General features: G+C 37.5%; 1 protein-coding gene across 3 annotated transcripts in view; it reads left to right on the top strand.

The window, feature by feature from the left end:
- The window catches only part of usp2a (ubiquitin specific peptidase 2a), a 33,754-nt gene that overhangs the window by 6,283 nt on the left and 2,613 nt on the right, over positions 1-24,858 (top strand). For 2 of the 3 annotated variants that reach the window (XM_087795041.1, XM_087795040.1), the window contains exons 2-12: positions 236-1,106; positions 16,558-16,608; positions 18,141-18,258; positions 18,371-18,482; positions 18,548-18,658; positions 19,562-19,626; positions 19,701-19,804; positions 21,586-21,666; positions 21,777-21,855; positions 22,574-22,678; positions 24,438-24,558. In XM_087795041.1, coding sequence (XP_087651167.1) covers positions 291-1,106; positions 16,558-16,608; positions 18,141-18,258; positions 18,371-18,482; positions 18,548-18,658; positions 19,562-19,626; positions 19,701-19,804; positions 21,586-21,666; positions 21,777-21,855; positions 22,574-22,678; positions 24,438-24,558 — 1,763 coding nt within the window. In that variant the 5' untranslated portion in view covers positions 236-290. The remainder of the gene's footprint in view (positions 1-235; positions 1,107-16,557; positions 16,609-18,140; positions 18,259-18,370; positions 18,483-18,547; positions 18,659-19,561; positions 19,627-19,700; positions 19,805-21,585; positions 21,667-21,776; positions 21,856-22,573; positions 22,679-24,437; positions 24,559-24,858) is intronic. The other variant, XM_087795042.1, reaches the window with a different exon arrangement.

Raw genomic sequence — 24,858 nt, 5'->3', positions numbered from 1 at the left:
TTTGAATATGCAAGGTTTCTTTAAATTATTGATTCAGAGCCCAAATGCTTGTGGAGCCGAGATGCCCTCTAGTGAAAATAATAACACTGTATCATGAAGAATTATCAATCTCTGGAACTGTAGCTGTAACTCTGCAGAATTTAATTAAAATGATAGAATAATTATAAAGTATACCTAGAGGTATTTGTCCAAGACCTGGCATTAAAAAAAATGCGTCTTTGCTCTTGTCTTTCAGTCGATGCAGTCTTCCAGAGGCTCTCCCTCGTTTTGGCTGAGAAACCAGCACCATCATGTCCCGAGTCTCCTCCGGCACCAAGCGCTACGCTGGCCCGTCCTACACCAGCCACTACAGCTCCTACAGCTCCGCCCGAACCCCGAGCCTTAGCTCCTACGGCGAGCGGGACAAGCTGTCCACGTACAGGTCCCCCACCACGTCCTCGGCGTCCTCGGCTTACTCTTCGACGTCGAGCTATCTCGGCGGCGCCGCCTCCCGCAGCCGCAACTACAGCACCTCGTCGGACCCGGACCGGGACCGGGACCGGGGTCGCACCATCCCGCGCACGGACATCCTCGGGAGCAGTAGCATCAGCAGCAGCAGCAGCATCAGTAGCCGCCGGAGCGAGAGCCTCAGTAGAACTCCTGTCAAGAGCCACACGGGTTATGGGCTCAACGGGGGGTCGGCCTACACCGGCTACAGCTCCTACTCTGCCGCCCAGTCCAGCTACCTCGCCTCCTCACCCGCCGTGGCCTCCAGCATCTCCCTGAGTCGACGGAAATCCGTGTCCCAGAGCGACCTGAGCAGAGACCTCGCCACCCTGGGCCTCAAGGACACTTCCCCGTCTTCTTCCGCCACATCTTCCTCCTCCAGTAACCTGAGGACCTACCGCAGTAGAGCCTGCGAAGTGGCCGACTCCTATGTCTCCAGCAGCCGTCCGAATTACTCAGGCCTGTTGCGGAGCTCCACTCAGGAGGCCCTCACACGGAGCTCTGCGCAGGAGACCTTTGGCAGCGGCAGCAGCAGCAGCAGCAGCAGCAGAGCATTCAGCTCCTCCACGTGGGAGCCGAGCACAAATGGGATTTCTGAGTCCACTGGCCGAGAATCCATGGTAAGAGATCGTCGTCTGCTGTTCTTGCACATGTTGGTTGATAATGAGCATCTGCTGTTTGGGATGAAGTGGCATGAAGAAGTCAATAGTCAGGGCTGAGTCAGGGCATCGTCATCATTTGGCAAAAACACATTTCACTGAAACGCTTGCTCTGGAGTTCAGCTCTCCGGCCAGATGGGGGCGCTGTTGTACAACTGATGCGAACGTCCCACAGAATGGAGTGAAATAAGTCAATTGTAAACTTACCAAAACAACAGCACAGTAAATTATCAATTCACTGTAAAATAATCACCAATTGTTTAATAACACTAGTATAAAGAATTCGTTGTAACCTAAACATTAAGGGCAGATCCAGCTCTTAAAAAACTCTTTATTATAGTAAGTAAGTAAGTAAGTAATTTATATTTATAGAGCGCTTTTCCAGACCAGGGTCACAAAGCGCTCAAACAATCAAAACAATACTCAATAAAATATATACTTAAAAGGTCAAGATAACACTGAACAACACAGGAGTTCCAAAAAATCAAGGAAAAGCCTGAACAAATAAAAATTATCCAGTATTTGTATATAGTGTGTGTTAGTTTGTGGTCAGTTATACATTGTTTAAAATCACCTTCTTTCAGTTTCAAAAATTACATTTTTTCATTGGAGTGACAGTCACTTAAATGTTTCCTATAGTGCCCTTTTTTTTCATTACCAAATATTGTTATACAACCAGGGAAAGTAAAAAAAACATTGTTTACTAATGTATTTCTATTTTTAAAATACAGAATAAGTAAAGATATAGCCATCACATTGTGATGGCTTTGTTTCACAACTGATCCAAAAATAAATCTGGTTGTAAAACCAGTTACTTTTTCATCCGTCTCTTTATCAATGTATTTTTTGTATTTTAATTCCTCTTATAAAGACGTATAACCTCAAAAGTAGTTGAAGGTTAAAAAAAGTGAGAACTGAGAGTTACATTAATGAAGAAAAGTGGATATGAAACTTAACTTTCATGACTTCTCACAACGTCAGCTGTTCCACCCAAAAAACAGTAACATTTAGATTTGAGTTGAAATCAATAAAAAGCCATTTGTCATTGTGAATGTGTAAATGTGAGACTTTAAAATAGTTATAACAATTGACATTATGACCTGATAGTTATTATTAGCATCATGATTTTTTTTTGCATCATCAAAGAATACCGTTTATTTTTGCTTGCACTTTTTCTGGTTCAGCTTTGATGCTTAAAGTGGAAGAATGTTTATTAAATATGAACCAAAGTTGAATACTGAGATGTATTTTGGCAGCGCCTGATGGTCAGTGTGTCCCTGGTCATGTCACGCACATAAAAACATTGAGGAGGTTTTATTCTCGGCTGAAACGGGAGAGGTTCTCCTGTCCTGAACTTGAATGTGTCTGGGAGTATTTATCATTAGAACATCTCAGAATGATATGTACCTTTGAGGAATGCCAAGGTTGCCGGTGGCAGGTATGTACAGTATTTCTTATTTACAGCGTGTGGTCAGGGAGTGAATACGACTTTCAAACCCCTTAATAAATTGACATTTGGTTTCAAGGTATAAAACCGTTAAGTCTAACAATCATTTATTTGTCTTTTCAACTCTGGACGTCACAGGACCTTCTCTTGGATTGTAGTTTTCCACTTGTACAGCCACCGACACACATTGACAGGCTTTAATCTCCGACTGTTTGTTGTGTACACAAGACGGAACCTGGCGAGTGCGGATGGAATACCACTGCTGGAAATGATCCTTCATGATTAGTTTTGATTTTCTGATAGAAATTTCCGCTTAACCAAGCTGTCTTGCCTGGAGACCACTTGAGGAAAGTAATTGAGGTCAGGGGGAGTTGCTGGTGGACAGTGATTTAATCTCACAACTCATTTTTTTAGTTTGGGATTTAAAAAGATGATGGTTGGACCGGGGGGCCCAATGTGACCCTCTGACTGTACTAAATGATTTTGATGGAGAACAATTATATTGTTTAACTCATTTCAGTCAGAAAAAGATCTTTGTTCACGGGCATTTTTTGCTCTTTTTCTTTCTGTTATCTGTTCTTTAAGGGCAAAATGCTTTGGAAAATCAGAATCAGAAACTTTTATTGCCAGTGTTTTAAACACAACATGAGATTTGTTTTGTGGTGACAGTACAAAATACAAGAGTGAAATAAGATAACGCACAAAATAATTCATAGAAAAAAACAGAACCAAGCAAAATAGTGTTTTGATATCCTATTTCTAAACTAAATGTATTTAATTATTCTATTTGTTCCTGTTACAAAAAAAGATTTAATATAAAAAAGGTTATCTTTTCTTTAAGATCTTTGTTATTAAATAATATTCAATACAATTAAAATGTAAGTTTATATTGAAGCTCCTTTTATAATTTTTTATTATTTTTTGGCTTGATGACCCCTCACAATACTTAAGATAATAGTTTTCTTTATTTATAAATTAAATTTATTAAAAATGTAATGTTACAAAATAAAATGGCTTATTTAAGATTTATTTCATGATGTTTTATGTGGTATAACTACTTTTAATATTTTGCAATTGGTTAGTTGCTGTTACAAAATCTATTTAATTAAAAAAGGAGGATCTTTTTCATTATATAACAACCAAATTACATTTAAGTTTATATTATAATTTCCTTTTTTATTCACTTTTTATATTAAGTTTTCCTTCGTTTTATTAATCCCTTCTTTTGTTTTGGCTTGATGGCCCCACACAGACCTCCTGAGGGATCAATAAAGTTTTACCTTACCTTACCTTACTTCATTCGTGGTATACCTACTTTTCATCTTTTGCATTTGATTTGATTTATTTTATCATATATTCTAATCGTATATTATGTATATTAAGTTTTCTTTTTATATTATATCTCCTTTTATTCATCCCTGCTTCTAAAAGCTTATTTAAGATGTATTTTATAATGTTATGTTTTAAGTGGTTTAACTACTTTTCATCTTTCGCATTTGATTTGTCGCTGTTAACTATTTAATATAACGCATGTTATCTTATCTTCTATCTTAATTATTTTATATCATTTATATTTCATATTATATATTCCAAACTTATATTATTCATATTAAGTTTTCTTTTTAAACTATATCTCCTTTTATTCATCCCTTCTTTTTTTTGTCTGATGGCCCCTCACAATACTTGGAAAACTAGAAAATAGCTTTTTTATTTATATATATTTTATTTTTTAAGTGGTTTAACTACTTTTAATATTTTGCATTTGATTTGATGCCGTTATAAAAACTATTTTAACATAAAGAAGGGGTTAACTTCATGTTCTTTATTAATATACAATACAATATATACCTTTATATTATAATGTCCTTTTAATTCTCTTTTTCAATTCACTTTTCACTTCATATTATAGCTCCTTATATTCTTCTCTTTGTGTGCTTCCTCACAACAACTCAGTTCATAACGTGGCCCCTGAGGAGAGTCAATTACCCTGGATATAGAAACACATTTATATTTAAAAGATTAATGAGCGACATCATAATCTCTCTCTCTCTACAACCCACATTATCTCCCGGGAGAGGAGGAGGAGGAGGAGGAGGAGGAGCGACATGTTCTGAGGGTAAAAGACTCGCTCCTTCAGGTTGACATCAGGAGCCGCAGCGACGCGTTGAAGGCTGGACTGTGACGTCACGACACACGACCGGAGGCGTCTCTCGCTGACGCGCGTCCCGGTCAACCGGGCCCGGGTAGAAAAAAAAAAGGGGGCGGATCCTCCCGGAGCTCGTAACCACTACATCCCCATTCGTGCTATTTCTCCAACGACCTCGCATCGGTCCGGACCCCAAGGTTCTCCTCACGGGCGCTTCTCTATGGACGCCGGACTCTGAGCGTCATCTTTGGACCTCTTTTAGTTCCGAGTCTCTGCCGCTCCAGAGATGCCCAGCATGAGGCAGTCGTACACGGTGACGGTACCCGAGGACCCCCCCACAGCCGCCTTCCCCTTCCTGAAGACGGAGATGCGCAGGAAAGGAAGCGTGTCCGGCTCGGTTCTGGTGTCAACTTTCGTAGGGCTTCTGATCAACCAAGCCAAGGTAGGAACCATCCACTGATCCAACAAAAAAGAAACGCCTCCTTCTGCGCATGATCAGTAACCATTCAATGGTTCAGATGCGTTATAACGCCTGACATAACGTTTCTAGTGACAAATAAATAAATAAATACATGATGTCACGTCAAAGTGAGTCATGGGTGGAAGGTATAAGCTCTTCTCTTAAGCCTCTGTACTTGACTGTGCCAGGATCAGTAGGGCCTGCACTGGCAGGTCACTGCTTATATAACCACCATTTAATCCCCCCCCCCCAACATACACTCCAGCTGCTCTTACTACCCTGTTCTTACACCATCCTCTGCCCCCCGGAACCCGGTGACTTCTTCCGGCACTTTGTGTTTTCTCGTGGTTTTTTTCATCCTTCAATAGGTGGATTTTTGGGGGGAAGATGTTCACTCAAGTTGTTGTACTTGTGTTGGAAAAACTCGGTCACTATAAATATATATATATATATATATATATATATATATATATATACATGTGTGTGTGTAGTTTCCATCTATTTAGTTGTTTTTTTTTTAAATACATTTATTTTTAAACATATTTGTAAGCGTGGAGAAGCAGATTGGTTGCCTTGGTGATTGTTTCTATTTATCTATTGCTTATTATTATGATTATTATTATTGATTTTCTGGAACTCCTGTTGTGTTATCAGTTTTATCTTGATCTTTAAAGTATGTACTTTGTTGAATATTGTTTTGATTTGTTTAAGCGCTTTGTGACCCTGGTCTAGGAAATCGCTATACAAATAAAAATGACTTACTTACTTACTTACTTTGAGTCTTATCCTAGTTGTTCTTTTATTTATTTGAAACTTTGTTCTTGTTCTCATTTTTATTTATTATTATTATTATTATTATTATCGTCTGTATTGCTATTTGGAAAAACAATATCCTGAAGGAGAACTCCTGAGGGATCAATACATTTCTATATATCTATTTTATTACACACAACAAAAATAAATTACATTTTGTGTAAACAACACTGGCAATAAAGGTTTGACGAACATTTAAAATGCACTTTTAGAAACTTTTTTGATAACATTGGAATTTTCCACCTTCAAGGGCTTAAACATTTAAATAAAAAAATAATATTTTAAATCGAATATTGTGCTCCTGTTGAGTTCAATGTGTGTGTGTGTTTGTTTGTGTGTAACCAAGCTGCAGTGTGGCGCGGGGACGTGCCAGCTTGTGTTATGTAATAAGAAATCACATTAGAATACTGGTTGTTGTGTTCATGCCTGGCAGCTTGAAGTGCTTCATGGTTCTTGTTGTCACTGTTGCACCTGCTGCTCCGGTCCTTGTCGCACTCTTGTTCGTCATCGCCCGTCCTCGACAGATCCCTCTCACCCCCTCACCCCGGCTAGCATTCATTAGAACCTGTTTCTGCATCTGTGTGTTTGTGTGGACGTGATTTAGTGTTTTTAGGTGAGATATTGTCTCCTGAATACACCGGTATTTACAGTTTAAACATTGTAATTAACAACAATATATCTATAGTTTCTATATTTTTGTATTATATTTTATTTTACAAAAACACACTCAATTTTCAGGAGAGAAAAAGAGAGTGAGCAGAGAAGCAGAATGAGTGCACGAATACTCCTTCCCAGGTGCAACACTAATAGACTCAAGGACTCATTCATTCCACGGGCTATTAAATTGTACAATTCTGAGTTCGGGGGGCAGGAGTGGAGTAAAAGTATCATGATGTTCTGTTCTATGTTAGTCTTTGTATCCTTTGTCTTTGTTGTTTTTCTTTGATCTATGTTCTTTATCTTTATCTTTAGATTTAGATTGTATCATCTTGTTATTTCTCTTTGTTCTTGTTTTTATTTTATTTTGATTCTTTTTTATGAAAAATTGCTGTATTTGCTGTGGATAATTGGAAAAAAAAACAATTTCCAGAAGGAGACTTCCTGAGGGATCAATAAAGTTCTACCTACCTACCTTACCTTACCTTACCTACCTATTTTTTTTTTTAAAAACCTAAAACCAAAAACACGATTCAACATTTTTTCATGCTTTAACCACAATTATATTCAGAATTTGAGGAAAAAGATGCGCATTTTTAGCATTTGAAAATAACAAAAATGTCTCTCTTAAATATGTAAAATAAAGAAAATATTTAATAGGTTTAGTGATGTTGACCTTAAACATAAGATAAAATATTCCTTTATTCACAAGGATTGTGAATTTGATTTAATAAACTAGTTCAGTGTAGAAACAAAAATGAATAAAAAACATTCAACATAAATTAGATGAAACAAACCTTTTAATATACATTAATGCTTGTGGTAATAAAATAACACAATTACATTTATTCTGTAGATTGTAAACATACAGAGTTTGATTGAGAACTTTGGGAAATTGTCCATAGGTAGGATGTGTGAATGGTTGTCTGTCTTTGTGTGTCCCCTGCGAAAGACTAGCGTCCTGTCCAGGGTGTCCCCTGCCTCTCGCCCTATGGTACTGGGATAGACTCCAGTCTCCCCGCGACCCCCGGTAAGGGATAAAGCAGTAGAAAATGACTGAATGTAAAGCATTATATAATGCATTTTTATTTTTCATGTCATTTTTAATATATTTACTTAGTTTTGTTTACAACATTGGCAATTTAACATCAGATTCTGATTATAAATATGATATAACAAACTAATATAATCAGTGTGTGAATGTGTGTGTGAATGTGTAACTTAGTGTAAAGCGCTTTGGCTGCTGAATAACCATAGAAAAGCTCTATATAAGTTAAAACCATTTATCATTTACCAAATAAAAACACTATTTTCTGAAGTATTGTGTGGAGCTATCAAGCCCAGGTATGTGTTAAGAGTGTGTACTGTGTGTGTGTGTGTGTAGTGGACTTGTGTTTTGTGTTGAACTACCGGAGTGAACATTCCAGCGGAGACAAGAGTCAAGATGAATAGTGGAGTTATGTAAGAAGCATGTCTCAGCGGTCACATGCTCCTGGGCTGTAAATGAAAACACTGTGGATGATAGTGTGAGCTCCGGGGCTTTTCTCCGAGGCCTGATCTTCAGATGAACACACAGTTCGCAGTATTAGATGTTGATGTGGTTTCTCTTCCTAGAAAGACTATGTAAGAGAACCCAGGGGTGTGTTGTTGTCTTGTGTTGGTCCAAATTGAGGGAAAAAAAAAAGAAAAAAAGTGAGATAAACTTATCTTGTTTTTTTTCGTCACGTGCGGCATGTGTCGTCTCGAGTGTCGCGCCACGAGAGTGTCCCGGGACAACTTGACACGAACGTCATGTGGGATGACGGGCAGAGATTGTTAGTGATGGTCAGTCGGCCTGAACGATGGATCCGAACAGACTGTTCCTCGCTGACACGTGTTGGCCGATCGGCAGTCGGCGCCTCACGCTGCCAGGTGGACTCGGTGTTGTGTTGTTGCTCTGGGACTAATGGAGACTCGCTGTAGGGATGTTACTTCTGAATTGTGTTTGAGATTTATTTGACATTTTCTACGTGACTTTCAGCTCGAGTATCACAAGTTTTCCTTGATTTTCTGGAACTCCTGTTGTGTTCTCAGTATTATCTTGATCTTTAAAGTATATACTTTTTTGAGTATTGTTTTGATTCTTTAAGCGCTTTGTGACCCTGGTCTGGAAAAGCGCTATATAAATAAATATTACTTACTTACTTACTTACAGTGATTTTGACAATTTATTTTATTATTACTGTCTGAAAAATAAGTCTAGTTCATACTAGTGTACATGTATTAATTCTAATATATTGTAAGTAAGTAAGTAAGTAGGTAATATTTATTTATATAGCGCTTTTCGAGACCAAGGTCACAAAGCGCTTAAACAATCAAAACAATACTCAATAAAGTATATACTTTAAAGATCAAGATAACACTGAGAACAACACAGGATTGTATTGTCACTGTTCCATTCAGAATAAATACATTTAGCTTCATCATAAGTATATCAGTGCCATCAGAAAAAAGAAATAGTTGCATTTAACATTTCAAATGTTGAAATAGTTTTTTATTGAAATGTTATTTCTTTAAGCATTGATTTGTTTTCAATTAATTTATTTCAATATTTTATTGTAGGTTGAGTTGGATTAAAAGAGCCAACATTTTTTATATTAATTTAAAAAATGATTTGATGATAATTAACCGAAAATTAGAAAATGTATTTAATCAAACGTATGCGTGTCAACATAATTATTTTTAATAATACTATATATATATATATATAATAAACATATTCCACCTTCCAATATATGCAATTAATTATTGAATTAAATTATTTTTAAATGGTTTTATTATAATCTTATATTTATTATTTAATAAGAAACGAGTCCTTAAAAAATGATATCAGTAGTTACAGTGGCTCTGATTCAGGGTTTATTTTTATTAGTTATTTAAATTAGTAGTACACATAAATTAGATAGATACAACTAGATACAACACAACTTCTGTTGTCAACACATCACACACTCTTGCTCACAATCTAGCTCAAGAGGAAACGTATTAAATTAGAGAAGAATTAAAATGAAACGGTAAAAATGTTTTTAATGTCGTTTGTTTTTTAAAACCTAGTGCAATTTTAATATCAACAATCATTTGAAAGATTAAACACCAAAATCAAATGGCACAACTTGCCAAACAACAAACAAACCTTAATTCTATTAAAATACATCTCTTAATAATGCTGAATCAGCAAGAGCTCTTTTTTTTTTCAAAATAAAACACCTTTCAGATTGTAATAATCGATACAATCCATCCATTTTCTATTGCTTATTGTTGGATACTTCTGAAGTAGAGGACAAGGAACCCTCAAACCAAACAACAAACTTTATTTAAGTGACAAACCGAGAAACAAGACACAGATTTTCAGACCTTAGAGTAAAGAAACCTGATCTGATCTCTTATTGTTGTATAGTTTTTCTTGTGACATCAACTTGATGCTTAGAAAGCAGCTGAATGGAGTGTGAAACTATTGTTTCTCCGGGGGAAAAAAGAGCATTTTAGCACATTTTCTGCCTTGTTTTTCTGTATTGGACTGATGTATTTATAGTCTGTTGTGACCAACTAATTATTGCTCTCTGGAGATGAAATGCATTGAGATTCTGGTTCTGTCTCGAGGTTTAAAAAAAAAAGGTTTAGACTGAGAGGAGCAGCAGGTTCACACAAGGCTGAACAAGTTTGTTGTTACTTTTATCGCACTGAAGAGTGGTCGTTGTGGATGTAAACAACGACTTTTGTTCAAACACGCTTTAATCTCCCGACGGAGAGACAAAGTTCAGAGCCGTTGAAGTGAGCATGTTGCGGATTCCTATGTAAATCTGTTCTGAGAAAATATTCAATGATGAAATCAATCATTCGTTTCCTAGAATCAATCATTAATGTTTCCAACTCAAATATATCAAATTAAATCGACCCTGCAGGGTTAATGGTTCAGGTCAAACTACTTAGTTACTTAAGTTACCTTAATACAGATCAAGCCTAAAATGAAGGGATTATTATTATAATTAATAGAAATAACAATTCCAAAGTATCTTCATTAGGAAGGATCTTTACTAGTCGTACTAGTATGGCTGTTTATTGGCAAGAATCGGGTGATATGATACGTATCACAATACATTTCTGACGATACAATATATTTAGATACTGTAGTAACAGGGATATATTGTTTCTTTTAAAGTATCAACACTTTTTTCTTGATTTTAAAACAAAGAAATTAGCTAATACTTTCTTTAAAAAAAAGTGTTTGTAGGAAAGTTCTTCTCAAAATATTAACAAAAATGTACATTTTCAATGCACAATGAAGTGCATTAACAGTCTCAAACAAGCTGGATCAACATGTAATATCTGTCGGTCAGTGTTTAGTTTTTGAACTTTGTTTTAAAGTCAACATGAGTCCAAACATCAGCTTTAAAAGCTGCTGGAGTCTGGTTTCTCCTTTCTTTTTCACTCAGTCCTGCCATTTGGCAGGTTTTTGTTGTTACTTTGGCACGGAGGAAATGACGATTGCCACGCTGCCAACTAGTGGCTGGAGGTTTAATTGCAGCGCACAAATGAATAAAGGCAGTGAATATTTGAGTGTTAATTCTAAAATAAAACATCAAATGATTGTCTTTTTTTTACACACACAATTGAAATATAAACCTTTAAATAACTTTGAATTAAAATAACATGTTATTTCAATATCGATACAGTATTGAGAATAAAAACATCGCAATATGTTGTTATATCGATATGCTTTTACACCCCCAGTATATTATACTTTAGACTTTATTTTATTGTCGTTGCACAGAAGAACACAGCATACAGTGACGCATAGCAGATCATAACAATTGTCTTTCATTTTCATTTCCCTGGTCTAGAAAGGCGCTATATAAATAGAGATTATTATTATTATTATTATAATACAATTTGTCATCACCTTCTAAAATGAATAATAAATCACCTTTAAAAAAATGAGAAATTACCACTACCAGTTTAAAATGTATGTACTTATAGAAAAGACAAATATAATTTAGCAAAAAGAGTTTTTAAGATTTACTTTGGCCAAAGTTGCAGATATATGCATTTCCAAACCAGTCCAACCCAAAACAAATCCATTGCATTTTGAACCGTCAGCTTCTCAACTTTCTGACCCATTTCCTCTAACGGGGCCCTTCGTTCCCGGGGCCGGCAGACGTCGTACCTTCACAGAATGAATCGCAGAGAACGGACAGAACTTTCCCTCCTGGTCACATGCCAGAGGAACATTTCCTGTGTCTCTTATATCCGGCTTCAGGAAGCAGCTCGACCTGGCCTTTGGAATGCTTTTAGTGCGGCATCTCTGATCCTGATGCTTTTCAGACACTTTGAAAAGTGGCACGCTGGTAGCCAGTGGTGCTTTTGACATTTGTGAATGAAGCATTTATAACCCTAAACCCCCCCTCCTCCCCCCTCCGGGCTTCCTCTTTTTTTTAAGTGTACTGTGTCTTTTTTGCACTCTCACATGGATCTTCCCGGTTTGTTCGTGTTCCCTCATGTTTCATTAACAGTGTGCACTGTTGTATGAAAGCCTGCAGTTACGTAACAATCTGGTTTACTGGCTTGAAAAATACTGATGTATCGGCTTTACTGTCGTTTAGTGTTCGCGGTCACGACCTGCTGCTGATGACATTGTGTTGGTGTTGTTACTGAGGATCAGTGTGTAACGTATACACACAAGTCTTTTTGTTTGAGGCAAGGTTAGATCCACACGTCTGACCAAATGGTTGTATAAAATAGATTAGATGGATGGATGAATAGATAGATGGATGGATAGATGGATTTACTTTATTAATCATTCTTGATATCTTCTTTGGGAAATTGGGTCTCCAGATTGGTACAGTAAGTTTCATAAAATCAAGAACAAAGTGCAAACAAAAGAACAAAGTGCAAGGGATGACAAAGTGCAAGTATAAAGAAAATCAAAGAAAATAACGCAAGGATAAACGCAAAAAAATACCTCAATAGCCTGAGTCTTATTTTTGCAGTAGCTTACGTTTATAGGTATTTCATTGGATATTGTACTGTATATTAAAAAAGGTTAAATTGGAATAAAAGTGCCAACATTTTCCTCATTACTTATTAAACAATAATGAATTTAGGAACTGTTTTGAATCATTGGAATAACAATATCAAGCTCTTGTGTGTGTAATTATAATTATTCTTGATCATATTTAAAAAATATATATATTATTTAAAATAAACTTATTAAACCTTTGAGTATACAAATTATTGAATTATATTGAATGCTTAAAAAACAACCACATTTCAATTAAATAAAGGTTTGAACATTTGAAATGTTTAATTCAACCATCTAATATTCTGATGTCACTGATATACTTCCCAACTGTAATGTAATTTCTCAGTACATTTTAAACTTGTCGCTTCAACCGGTGACTTTGTTTGCTTCGACAGCGTCGACTTATCGTCACTGATCCAGATGCCAAGCATGACAACGCCGGCCTTTATGTACGAACATAATCCTTCGTCACTCTTTGCTCCATTAAACAGCTTACGTGAGAGAAGCAGAATTTACATAACAGAATTAGCCGCCGCGCTGCAAACCATCCGTTCACAACATCCAAGACATCGTCTCACAAACCACGTTTCTTGATGCCTGTCGAGAGAAAACAAGGCGGTTTGACTCCACGAGTAAAAGTCAATGAGAATCTTGTGAGTGTATTTCTATGATTAACATTTAACTGCACAATAATTCAATTTGACGTGAAATTAAAAGTGTCACAAACATGTTTTATTTTAAGGAAATAAGCTACTATTAAGACTATCTGCTGCTTCCCTGTCAGCGATCATGTTATGTGAGCGAAGCTAATAAAGCTGAGTTCACAGCTACTGGACTTCAGAGAAGGATTACACAAAAATCATGAGATGATTAATCTTTTCTTTTTTCTTTTTTTGCCATTTACATGTTGACAGATGGCAGAGATTATTTACTGGAGGAAAAAAAATTCAACACCAGTAGATAAGCTGTAGATTAATGTCTGATAAACGAACGCTCGCACGTCAATTTAATTTACCAGTTTTTTATTTCCTTGATAAGAAAAAATGTTTTTGAAGGGAAGAGATAAAAGTTTAAGCTCAAATATTTACCAAACTATAGCTGATAGTATCAAATTCCTTTTCTTCAACCTCGTTTTTTCTGTCATTGGAAGAACCATATTTCTTTAATATTTTACAGATCAATAAACTGTGTATAATAATAATTCGATTTTTAATATACAATTAACAAGTAAATATTCACAGCGTTTGTTAAAAAATGAATATTGGCGATGACTGAGGACGAGAGGATACAGTCGACTCCAGCAGTTTTTAAAGCTGAAGTTTTGGTATATTTTTGTTTCAAAACAAATGAAATCAGTTACAACTTCGTCAAGAGTCATAAACTGTCAGAGTGTAAAGAGTCATAAATTAAATAATACTTTAAATATTGCAACACCAGAGTCAAGTACTAGACAATACTACACATATATACTTGTTACTACAGTATCATGATGTATCGTTGACCCTGTATCGTGATATGTATCGTATTGTCAGATTATTGCAACCTTTACATTAAATATACAAAAAAGAGACTTATAATTTAAAAAGTTTAATGATAAACAAATACTCTGATCATAATTTCTGAGAATAAATGAGACTCAAATGTTTGTCACATATCATGACCATTTGATTCCTGGTTTCTCAAGAGCAGTTGGAAAAAAGTTGGTTGTTTCCTCGAATCATAGGATTTACTCACCGATAAAATGAGCTAATCTAGCTAAACTAACTTAATTTACAATTTGTTGGGAATATGTAACGACTCGTCAACCGTACTTCCTTCATTCAGCTCATTCATCTTCAGGTGAGCGTGAAGCTGAGGTGGATTTCTCACCTGCGCTGAGATCAGGTGACTGGTGTCAGTGAGAAGATAGAAGCTCCTGTTACCAGATCTGAAGCTGCTTCTCTACTGGTTACAGATGATCTAGTAAAAACTAATGTCATCTACGATCATTAAAGGAGTTTATTTTTCTAATCAAATCACATGACTGGTCTCACTTTTGAGGAGAGAATATTGTGGGAAAAAAGGTTTGAAAATATCCTTCTCGCCTCAGAGTTGAGGGCACGAGAGCGTTATCTTCTCCACCCCCATGTTCCTCCGCTGGTTCTTCCTTGAGCTGCTGGATTACGTAACCGGCTTGTGTAAGACTCGGCCGCAGAATGCCATCAAACGAGTAATTGTAGCGGATGTTTGAGGTGGTAAATCACCCGCGTGTAAATAATTGAAGCGTTTATATCTGCTGCTTTATGAAGGTTCACATGCCTCGGTCACGTGAATTAATGACGTGACGTGACGTCCGTTGAGATGATATCGAGACACATTCGTGTGTCGTCACGTCGTTCCTCACGTGGTCTCAGAGCAACGCTTGACCTTCTGACCCATAGTTGCTGCTTTAGAAGCTTCTTGATGGGGAGCTTGACTTTATGAAGTAAAAACAACTTATTAATCTATGTTTATGTATTTCAGTGGATACTCAAGGACGTATGCGAGTGCCATCACAATATTGAATTATTTTTTAAAGCATTGAATTATTCAATAATGTATATTTGTTGAAACGTTTTCAATAATATAATTATTTTTCATTATGTTCACAATTATTTAAGTTTTTACACATAGAGTATGATGTTCTCGTTCCAATATTTCAACAATAAATATTCTAAACTTAATGTTTTTTTTCAATTCGTAGCGTTTTAAATTCAATATTTAAATGTTGACAATTCAGTTGTTTTGGAATCCGCTATTATGTATCGACACACCAGAGATGTGTCTCAAATCGCATACTTGCGTACTAAAACTTGGTATTTTTAGTGCTTAAGTGCGTCTCTATTGTAAGTATGCGAAATGTAGTGCGCCATGTACACTAAATTGTTTAGTAAAACGCCCACAAAACTAAGTATTCTACCCTAAACAACCGCCATCTTAGTGACGTTGACGTTATAAACGAAACTTACGTCATATATTTATATATATATATATATATATATATATTTACAGGTGCATTTTCAGCCAGCAGTATGAGGATTACACGTCTTCGGTGCTGATACCGGCGTAAATATCTCGCGAATGTTTTGATTCTCGAATTTCTTGATCCAAACAAAAAGTGCTGCCAGCAGGTGGCGATAGTGTTCCTACAGCTGGTTGAAATCATCTTTAAATAGTAGTAGAAGAAGAAGCTGTCGCGTCATTTCCTGTTAGTGCGTAGCGGCAGTGTTTGATTTGAGACATACTATCTGTGGAGAATTTACGTACTAGTTAGTACGTACACTATCCTGATGCATACTAACCTCCAGTGCACTAAGAGAAGTATGTGATTTGAGACGCAGCAGTGGACTTCTTTGTTTTTTACTTGATTGGCTGATATTAAACCAATTGAATATAAAAGGCTTTGGATTCAAAAATATTGATTTTAGAGCATTTGTTTTGAATTATTGGGATAAGAATACCAAACTACACTAAAAACAACAATTACTTCAGAATTTTGTCATTTTTATCTATTTTTGAAGCAACTTTTCCATATATAAATATATCCCATTGAATTTATCGATTTATAAAACATTTCAATAAAGTTTTAACATTGGAAATGCTAAATTCAACCATTTAATATTATAATGACACTGATATTACTCTAATAACAAAACTGTACGACAATAATACGAAGCTGAATAAAAAACATCAAAGTAGTAGTTTCAGTCCAATTTTGTCTAAAAAATACATCTTAAAAAACTATAAACGCTCCTTCTACCCACGTTATTAAGTGTATGATTTAATAATTTCTATTGTCTCGTTCCTCCCCAGAACTCCAAGAGCGCCCAGGGCCTGGTGGGACTGAAGAACCTTGGAAACACGGTAGGTGGCGCCGCCTCACATCGATCCGTCTCAGTGGCTGGAAATCTGTCGTTTTGATTGATGCTGGTTTGAAATGAGACGTCGGGTTGTTGACGATGTCCTTCCACACACACACACACACACACACACACACACACACACACACACACACCACAGCTCTGAGCGACACCATCTGCCAGGCAACAGCACAAGCATCGCTCCCAAAATAAATGTGTGGGATTGAGTGAGTGTGTGTGTGTGAGTGTGTGTGTGTGTGTGAGTGTGTGAGTGAGTGTGTGTGTGTGTGAAGAGTAACCTAATCAGCCCAACTATGAACTATGGACCAGAGAACTTGTTGTCTCTCTGTCACGGGCTTTGGATCATTTCAAGCTGCACGTGTTGCAAAACCACGTGTGACAAATATATACACAAAAAGTTGTGTGTCGCTTTTGTTTTCTTAACATGACAAACTGCGCCGTTGTCGTCACTATTGACAAGACGATCTAGTTTTCTTCCTCACAACCTTAAAGAGGCAATATTTGGCTTCATTTTTTAGCCAAACTTTTCACGTTGAGTCTGGTTCTACTCAAGGTTTCTGCCCGTTGAAAATGACAGGTTTTTTTTCTCACCACTGCTACTTGTTGTTGTTTTGTTTTGACCCGTTTTTCGTCGCTAATAACTGTAAATTGTCTTCAGATTACTCTGTTATGGTTTGACTGTTTAAATAAAGTTGAATTGAATCGAGTGAGAGGTTTTCCAACCTTCCTTCGCCAACATCCGCAAACTTTGTTTAGTGCGACCGATCGTGGATCACCTTCTACATCTTTGATACTGTTGTTATTAAAATGTTATTTTCACTTCAAAACCATCATTTACTTCCTTAAAAAACAACACCCCGAGTATGTTTGGGACAAAATAAAACATTTAGATTAATGTAAGATTTGTTATCTATTCAATTCAAGTAGCATTTTATTGGAAGTGTCAAATCGTGGTCGTCTTAAGAAGCTTCACAGCGATCAAGCGTTTGGCGACAGCGACGAGAAAAGACTTTCTGTTAAACAGACAGAAACCTCGAGCAGAACCAGACTCCGTGTGAAGACGCATCAGATGATTGATGAATGAAATTGTCTTAAAAGTTGCGTGTGTCGTCATTTGTTGTGTAAAAAGGTCTAATAAAGCTTTAAAGTCCGTCGTTGACGCGTGGATTTCTGTTCGAGTCGTGCCGAGTTTTGTAAACACGTTGATTTCTTCGTGGTCGTCATAATAGCTGTTTACGATGGTGGATAATTTCATGTTTTGTTCGCAGGAAAAACAAACTGAATAATTCAACGACGAGTACAAAGGCTCCTTAAATATCTTCTCAACTTCTCAAACGTTTGTCCTCAAAACATGTTTTCAAAAAAGTGACATATTTACACCGAAATCAATGTTTAATAATGTATACATGTGTCAAAGCTGTACTTGCTGTTGACACCATAACGAGGATTTAACGAAGGATCGAGTTAAACGTTGTTTACGTGGACAAGCGTTTGATCCTCGGTGTGTTTCCACAGTGTTTCATGAACAGTATCCTGCAGTGTCTCAGCAACACTCACAGCCTGAGAGACTACTGCCTGCACAACTCACACCGCAGAGACCTTAACACCCGCACCAACTCAGCCCTCATGGAAGGTGAGCGACACACCGCCACCTAGTGTCGGAGGCGAGCACTGCGGCCATCTTCAACCTCCCATGTTATAACTGAACTCTTCTTCTTCTTTTTAAAAAAAACAAAAAAAAACAGAATTTGCCAAGTTGATCCAGACCATGTGGACGTCCACGAGCAGCGACGCCGTCAGCCCGTCGGAGTTCAAGACGCAGATACAGAGATACGCGCCACGATTCGTGGGATACAAGTGAGTTTCGGTCGTTGTTGTTTTTGTTTGTTTTTTGACTCACCAGATGTCACTTTACCCAACAGCCAGCAGGACGCGCAAGAGTTCCTGCGCTTCCTCCTGGACGGACTCCACAACGAGATCAACAGAGTTACGGTTCGGCCGCGAGGGTCGGTAGAAGACTTCGATCACCTGCCGTGAGTCGATTGTTTTTGATTATTTTCATCTCAGCACCGGTTATTAGAGGCAGTGATATCTAATAAAATAAAAAGTATTGCAGAAATATGACTAAATAAATGAATAAAACACATTAAAATTCAGTTAAAATAAAAGAAAATGTGTTGAAAACGTTCATAATGTTCTTTATTATATGTGTGTGTGGCAAGTTACTACCATAATACATGTAATAGATCAGTTTTAAACTGTATATGAAACAATTGTTTCTTTAATAGTCTGAATTTTAATTACATTAATTTAAAAAATATGTACATTTTCCAAATGAAAGATTTTTTTTTCACTTTGAGTTAAATATTCTAAATCAATAAAACTTTATTTGTGCAGTCAGCTGTCAATCAAAACAGCTGATTTAGGGTTTGGAAGGTGGCTGGTTTAAAGTATGTCGGTGTCGTCAGAATACTGTACGATTTAATTTCATATTTTAAGTTGTTTTTTAAAAGCATTTGATTCCTTTTTTTTAAATAATTGAATTGAATTTGTATATAAAAGGGTCAAATTTGTTTTAAATCGTTATATTACATTTGAACCAACTTTAGAAACAGTGGATTTAAACCAAACGTGTATCAACAAACTCATAATTTCTTCATCCGTTTGTCTAAAGAGGTTAATCTTCCCTCAACTGCCCTGAAAACGGCCTCAAAACAATGATTTCTACGAAGAATTAAACGTGTTTTTGGATCGTAATGTGTTTGCGAAACAGCTTTCATTAATCCTCCTGGCACATTTCATAGTCAGTCGGTCACCTAGTTAGCGGGAGCGAAGTGGGTCAGACCCATAAATAGGGGCCTATTAGTCCAGAATCATAGGTTCTGTCCTGGTATTTGTGGTTGGAGTGACGTCAGCAGCTTCTTCTTCTGCTCCAGGGATGAAGAGAAAGGGAAGAAGATGTGGAGTAAATACTTGGAGAGGGAAGACAGCAAGATCGTCGGTGAGTTGAACTGGTTCCACTGACTCTTGACTCGTTTGATGAAACATCTGAGGCTCACTTCTCTATATTTGCAGATCTGTTTGTGGGTCAACTGAAGAGCTCCTTGACCTGCAGCCACTGTGGTTTCTGCTCCACCGTCTTTGACCCTTTCTGGGATCTTTCTCTGCCCATCGCCAAGGTTAGCACACTTACACACTTACACACACATAAGCACACTTACACACTTACACACACATAAGCACACTTACACACTTACACATACAAACACACACACACATAAGCACACTTACACACTTACACACACATAAGCACACTTACACACTTGCACTTACATGGACACTTACACACTTACACACTTACACACACATAAGCACACTTACACACTTACACACTTGCACTTACATGGACACTTACACACTTACACACTTACACTCACATTAGCACACTTGCACACTTACACACTTGCACACACATAAGCACACTTACACACTTACACACACATAAGCACTTACACACTTACACACACATAAGCACACTTACACACTTACACACACATAAGCACACTTACACACTTACACACACATACGCACACTTACACACTTACACACACATAAGCACACTTACACACTTGCACACACATAAGCACACTTACACACTTACACACACATAAGCACTTACACACTTACACACACATAAGCACACTTACACACACATAAGCACACTTACACACACATAGGCACACTTACACACTTACACACACATAAGCACACTTACACACTTACACACACATACGCACACTTACACACTTACACACACATAAGCACACTTACACACTTACACACTTACACACACATAAGCACACTTACACACTTACACACTTACACACACATAAGCACACTTACACACTTACACACACATAAGCACACTTACACACATAAGCACACACAAGCACACTAACACACTCACACACTTACACACTTACACACACATAAGCACACTTACACACTAACACACTCACACGCACATTAGCACACTTACACACTTACACACATGCACGCTTTCACACTTTCACACATAAGCACACTTACCCACTTAAGTATGTAAATTATATCAGCACACTAACACACTTATACACACATGCACACTTAGACACTTGCACACACATGCATACTAATACACACATGCATACCTAAACACTTGCAGATTTACACACACATAAGCACTTAAACACTTGCACACTAACACACGCATGCACACTTTCACAGACATTTACACTTAAACACTTGCACACCTAAACACTTGCACACTTACACACTTATACAAACATGCACACTTAAACACTTGCACACTTACACACACAAAAGCACACTGAAACACTTGCATACAAAGTATGAACACACACACACATATACACATATGAACACAAATGTACGAACACACAAACTCACGCACACACACATGCATGCGCACACACACAAGTACAAGTATACATATACAAATACAAACGTAGAAATCGCAAAGAGACATCGAAAACGCAAAAAACACAAAAACGCATGCTAGAACAACACACATGTTCGGACTAATGCACGTACATATTAACACTCACACATACAAACGCAAACACAATCACAGACGAACACACAGGCATGCACAAATACATGTGAGCACACACACCTAAAAAAAGAACACACACACACATATGCACACACAATACACAAATATGCGCTCACACACTTATACATCTTCTCAGGTCAAATGTGTTTTCATTTCTCCTGCAGTGATCTATGAGTTCTTCTCTAATGGCTTCTCTTTGGTTTCTTGTCTCTTTTCATGTTGGTGTCTGTGTTTCTGTGTGTGTGTGTGTGTGTGGTGTGTGTTTGTGTGTGTGTGTGTGTGGTGCGTGTGTGTGTGTGTGTGTGTGGTGTGTGCTAATGTCCATGCGTCTGTGTTTGTGCTCAGAAGGGCTACGGCGAGGTGAGCCTGATGGAGTGCATGCGACTCTTCACGAAGGAGGACGTCCTGGACGGAGACGAGAAGCCGGTGAGTGTCAGAGACTCGAGGCTCATCCCAGCATAAAGTTTTACCTTACCTTACCTTACCTTACCTTACCTTACCTTACCTTATCACTGACTCCACTCGTCTCTTCACAGACGTGCTACAGATGTAAAGCCAGGAGAAGATGCACCAAAAAGTTCACCGTTCAGAAGTTCCCCAAAATCTTAGTGCTGCGTATCCTTTCTTTTCCAAGAGATGGAGGGAAGGAGAGATGTATGGATGGATGGATGAATGGAAGGAAGGAGGGATGGTTGGACAGACAGATGAATGGATCGAGTGTTAAATAGATGGATAAATAAAAGATGGATGGATGAAAGAATGATGAAGGAAATGGTGATGGATGGATGATAGAAGGAAGTATGAATAAAGGGTTTATGGATTGATGGAGAAATGGATGATGGAGGTATAGATGAAGGGATGAATGGAGCTAGAGACTAATGGATGGATAGATAGATAATGGAGGAATAGATGAAGGGATAAATGGATGGATTGATAGATGATCGAACTATAGATAAAGGGATGAATGGAGGTATATATGAAGGGATGAATGGAGCGATAGATTAAGGGGTTAATGGATGGATAGATAGAAGATTGTGCTATAGATGGAGGGATGTATGGAGGTATAGATAAAGGGATGAATGGATGTATACATAGATGATTGAGCTATAGATGAAGGAATGAATGGAGGTATAAATGAAGGGATGATGGATGTATAGATGAAAGGATGATGGAGGTATAAATGAAGGGATGATGGAGGTATAAATGAAGGGATGATGAAGGTATAAATGAAGGGATGATGGAGGTAGAGATGAAAGGATGATGAAGGTATAAATGAAGGGATGATGGAGGTATAAATATATAGATATATTCTCTTTAACCTTCATGCGTTCAGACCTCAAGCGTTTCTCTGAGGCCAGAAGAACCAGCAAACTGTCCACGTTCGTCAACTTCCCCATGAAGGATCTGGACCTGCGGGAGTTTTCTTCTGAGAACAGCCGTGAGTTGAACCACGAGGAGCTTTGACTTTGTGTTTTTGTCTTTGTGTCTTCATGTCGTCATGACTTCATGTCTTCATGTCTTCATGACAATCATGTCTTCATGTCTTCATGTCTTCTTGTCGTCATGTCGTCATGTCTTCATGTCTTCATGTCTTCATGCCTTCATGTCTTCATGTCTTCATGTCGTCATGTCTTCATGTCTTCATGTCCTCATGTCTTCATGTCTTCATGTCTTCATGTCTTCATGACTTCATGTCTTCATGTCTTCATGACTTCATGTCTTCATGTCTTCATGTCTTCATGACTTTGTGTCTTCATGTCTTCATGTCTTCATGTCGTCATGTCTTCATGTCGTCATGTCTTCATGACTTCATGTCTTCATGTCTTCATGTCTTCATGTCTTCATGTCTTCATGTCCTCATGTCTTCATGTCTTCATGTCGTCATGTCGTCATGTCTTCATGTCTTCATGTCCTCATGTCTTCATGACTTCATGTCTTCATGTCTTCATGTCTTCATGTCTTCATGACTTCATGTCTTCATGTCTTCATGTCTTCATGTCTTCATGTGGTCATGTCTTCATGACTTCATGTCTTCATGTCTTCATGTCTTCATGACTTTGTGTCTTCATGTCTTCATGACTTCATGTCGTCATGTCTTCATGCCTTCATGTCTTCATGTCTTCATGTCTTCATGTCTTCATGACTTCATGTCTTCATGTCCTCATGACTTCATGTCTTCATGTCGTCATGACTTCATGTCTTCATGTCGTCATGACTTCATGTCTTCATGTCCTCATGACTTCATGTCTTCATGTCGTCATGTCGTCATGTCTTCATGTCTTCATGTCTTCATGTCGTCATGTCTTCATGACTTCATGTCTTCATGTCTTCATGACTTCATGTCTTCATGTTTTCATGTCTTCATGACTTCATGTCTTCATGTTTTCATGTCGTCATGTCTTCATGACTTCATGTCTTCATGTTTTCATGTCTTCATGACTTCATGTCTTCATGTTTTTATGTCTTCATGACTTCATGTCTTCATGTCTTCATGTCCTCATGACTTCATGTCGTCATGACTTCATGTCTTCATGACTTCATGTCTTCATGACTTCATGTCTTCATGTCCTCATGTCTTCATGTCTTCATTTCTTCATGACTTCATGTCTTCATGACTTCATGTCTTCATGTCTTCATGACTTCATGTCTTCATGACTTCATGTCTTCATGTCCTCATGACCTCATGTCTTCATGTCGTCATGACTTCATGTCTTCATGTCGTCATGTCTTCATGCCTTCATGTCTTCATGTCTTCATGTCCTCATGACTTCATGTCTTCATGTCGTCATGACTTCATGTCTTCATGACTTCATGTCTTCATGTCTTCATGTCTTCATGACTTCATGTCTTCATGTCGTCATGTCTTCATGTCCTCATGACTTCATGTCTTCATGTCTTCATGTCTTCATGTCTTCATGTCTTCATGTCCTCATGACTTCATGACTTCATGTCATCATGTCTTCATGTCTTCATGTCCTCATGTCTTCATGCCTTCATGCCTTCATGACTTCATGCCTTCATGTCTTCATGTCTTCATCTCTTCATGTCCTCATGACTTCATGTCTTCATGCCTTCATGTCTTCATGTCTTCATGTCTTCATGTCTTCATGCCTTCATGTCTTCATGACTTCATGTCTTCATGTCTTCATGTCTTCATGTCTTCATGTCTTCACCTTCACCTCTTGTGTCTCCAACAGCCAACGCTGTCTACAGCCTGTACGCAGTGTCCAACCACTCAGGCACCACCATGGGGGGTCACTACACCGCCTACTGCCGCAACCCCTCGTCAGGGGAGTGGTACACCTTCAACGACTCCAGGTGGGTCCTCGGATCTCATTGGTTCATATAGCTGTCAATCAAAACAACTAGTGTTTGTGACATGACTGATGTGGAGATAGATCAGTGTCTTCATGTTAATATTAACATTTCAAACGATGAAACTTTATTTATTAATATGTTTTTATTGAAACTTTGTTTTTTAGGCAATTAATATATATATATATATATATTTATTTAAAAACATGTTTTGAAATAGTAGAGTTAAAAACATTGAATATTTATTGATATTCTTACTCAATTATTTGTAGAAATACATTCTCAAAATTTAAATGTGTAGCG

Source organism: Callionymus lyra, chromosome 7 (assembly GCF_982586985.1).
Source record: "Callionymus lyra chromosome 7, fCalLyr1.hap1.1, whole genome shotgun sequence".
In the NCBI taxonomy this organism is placed as follows: domain Eukaryota; kingdom Metazoa; phylum Chordata; class Actinopteri; order Syngnathiformes; family Callionymidae; genus Callionymus; species Callionymus lyra.
Note: the sequence above shows the minus strand (reverse complement) of the source record. Positions and strands in the feature narration are given on the sequence as shown.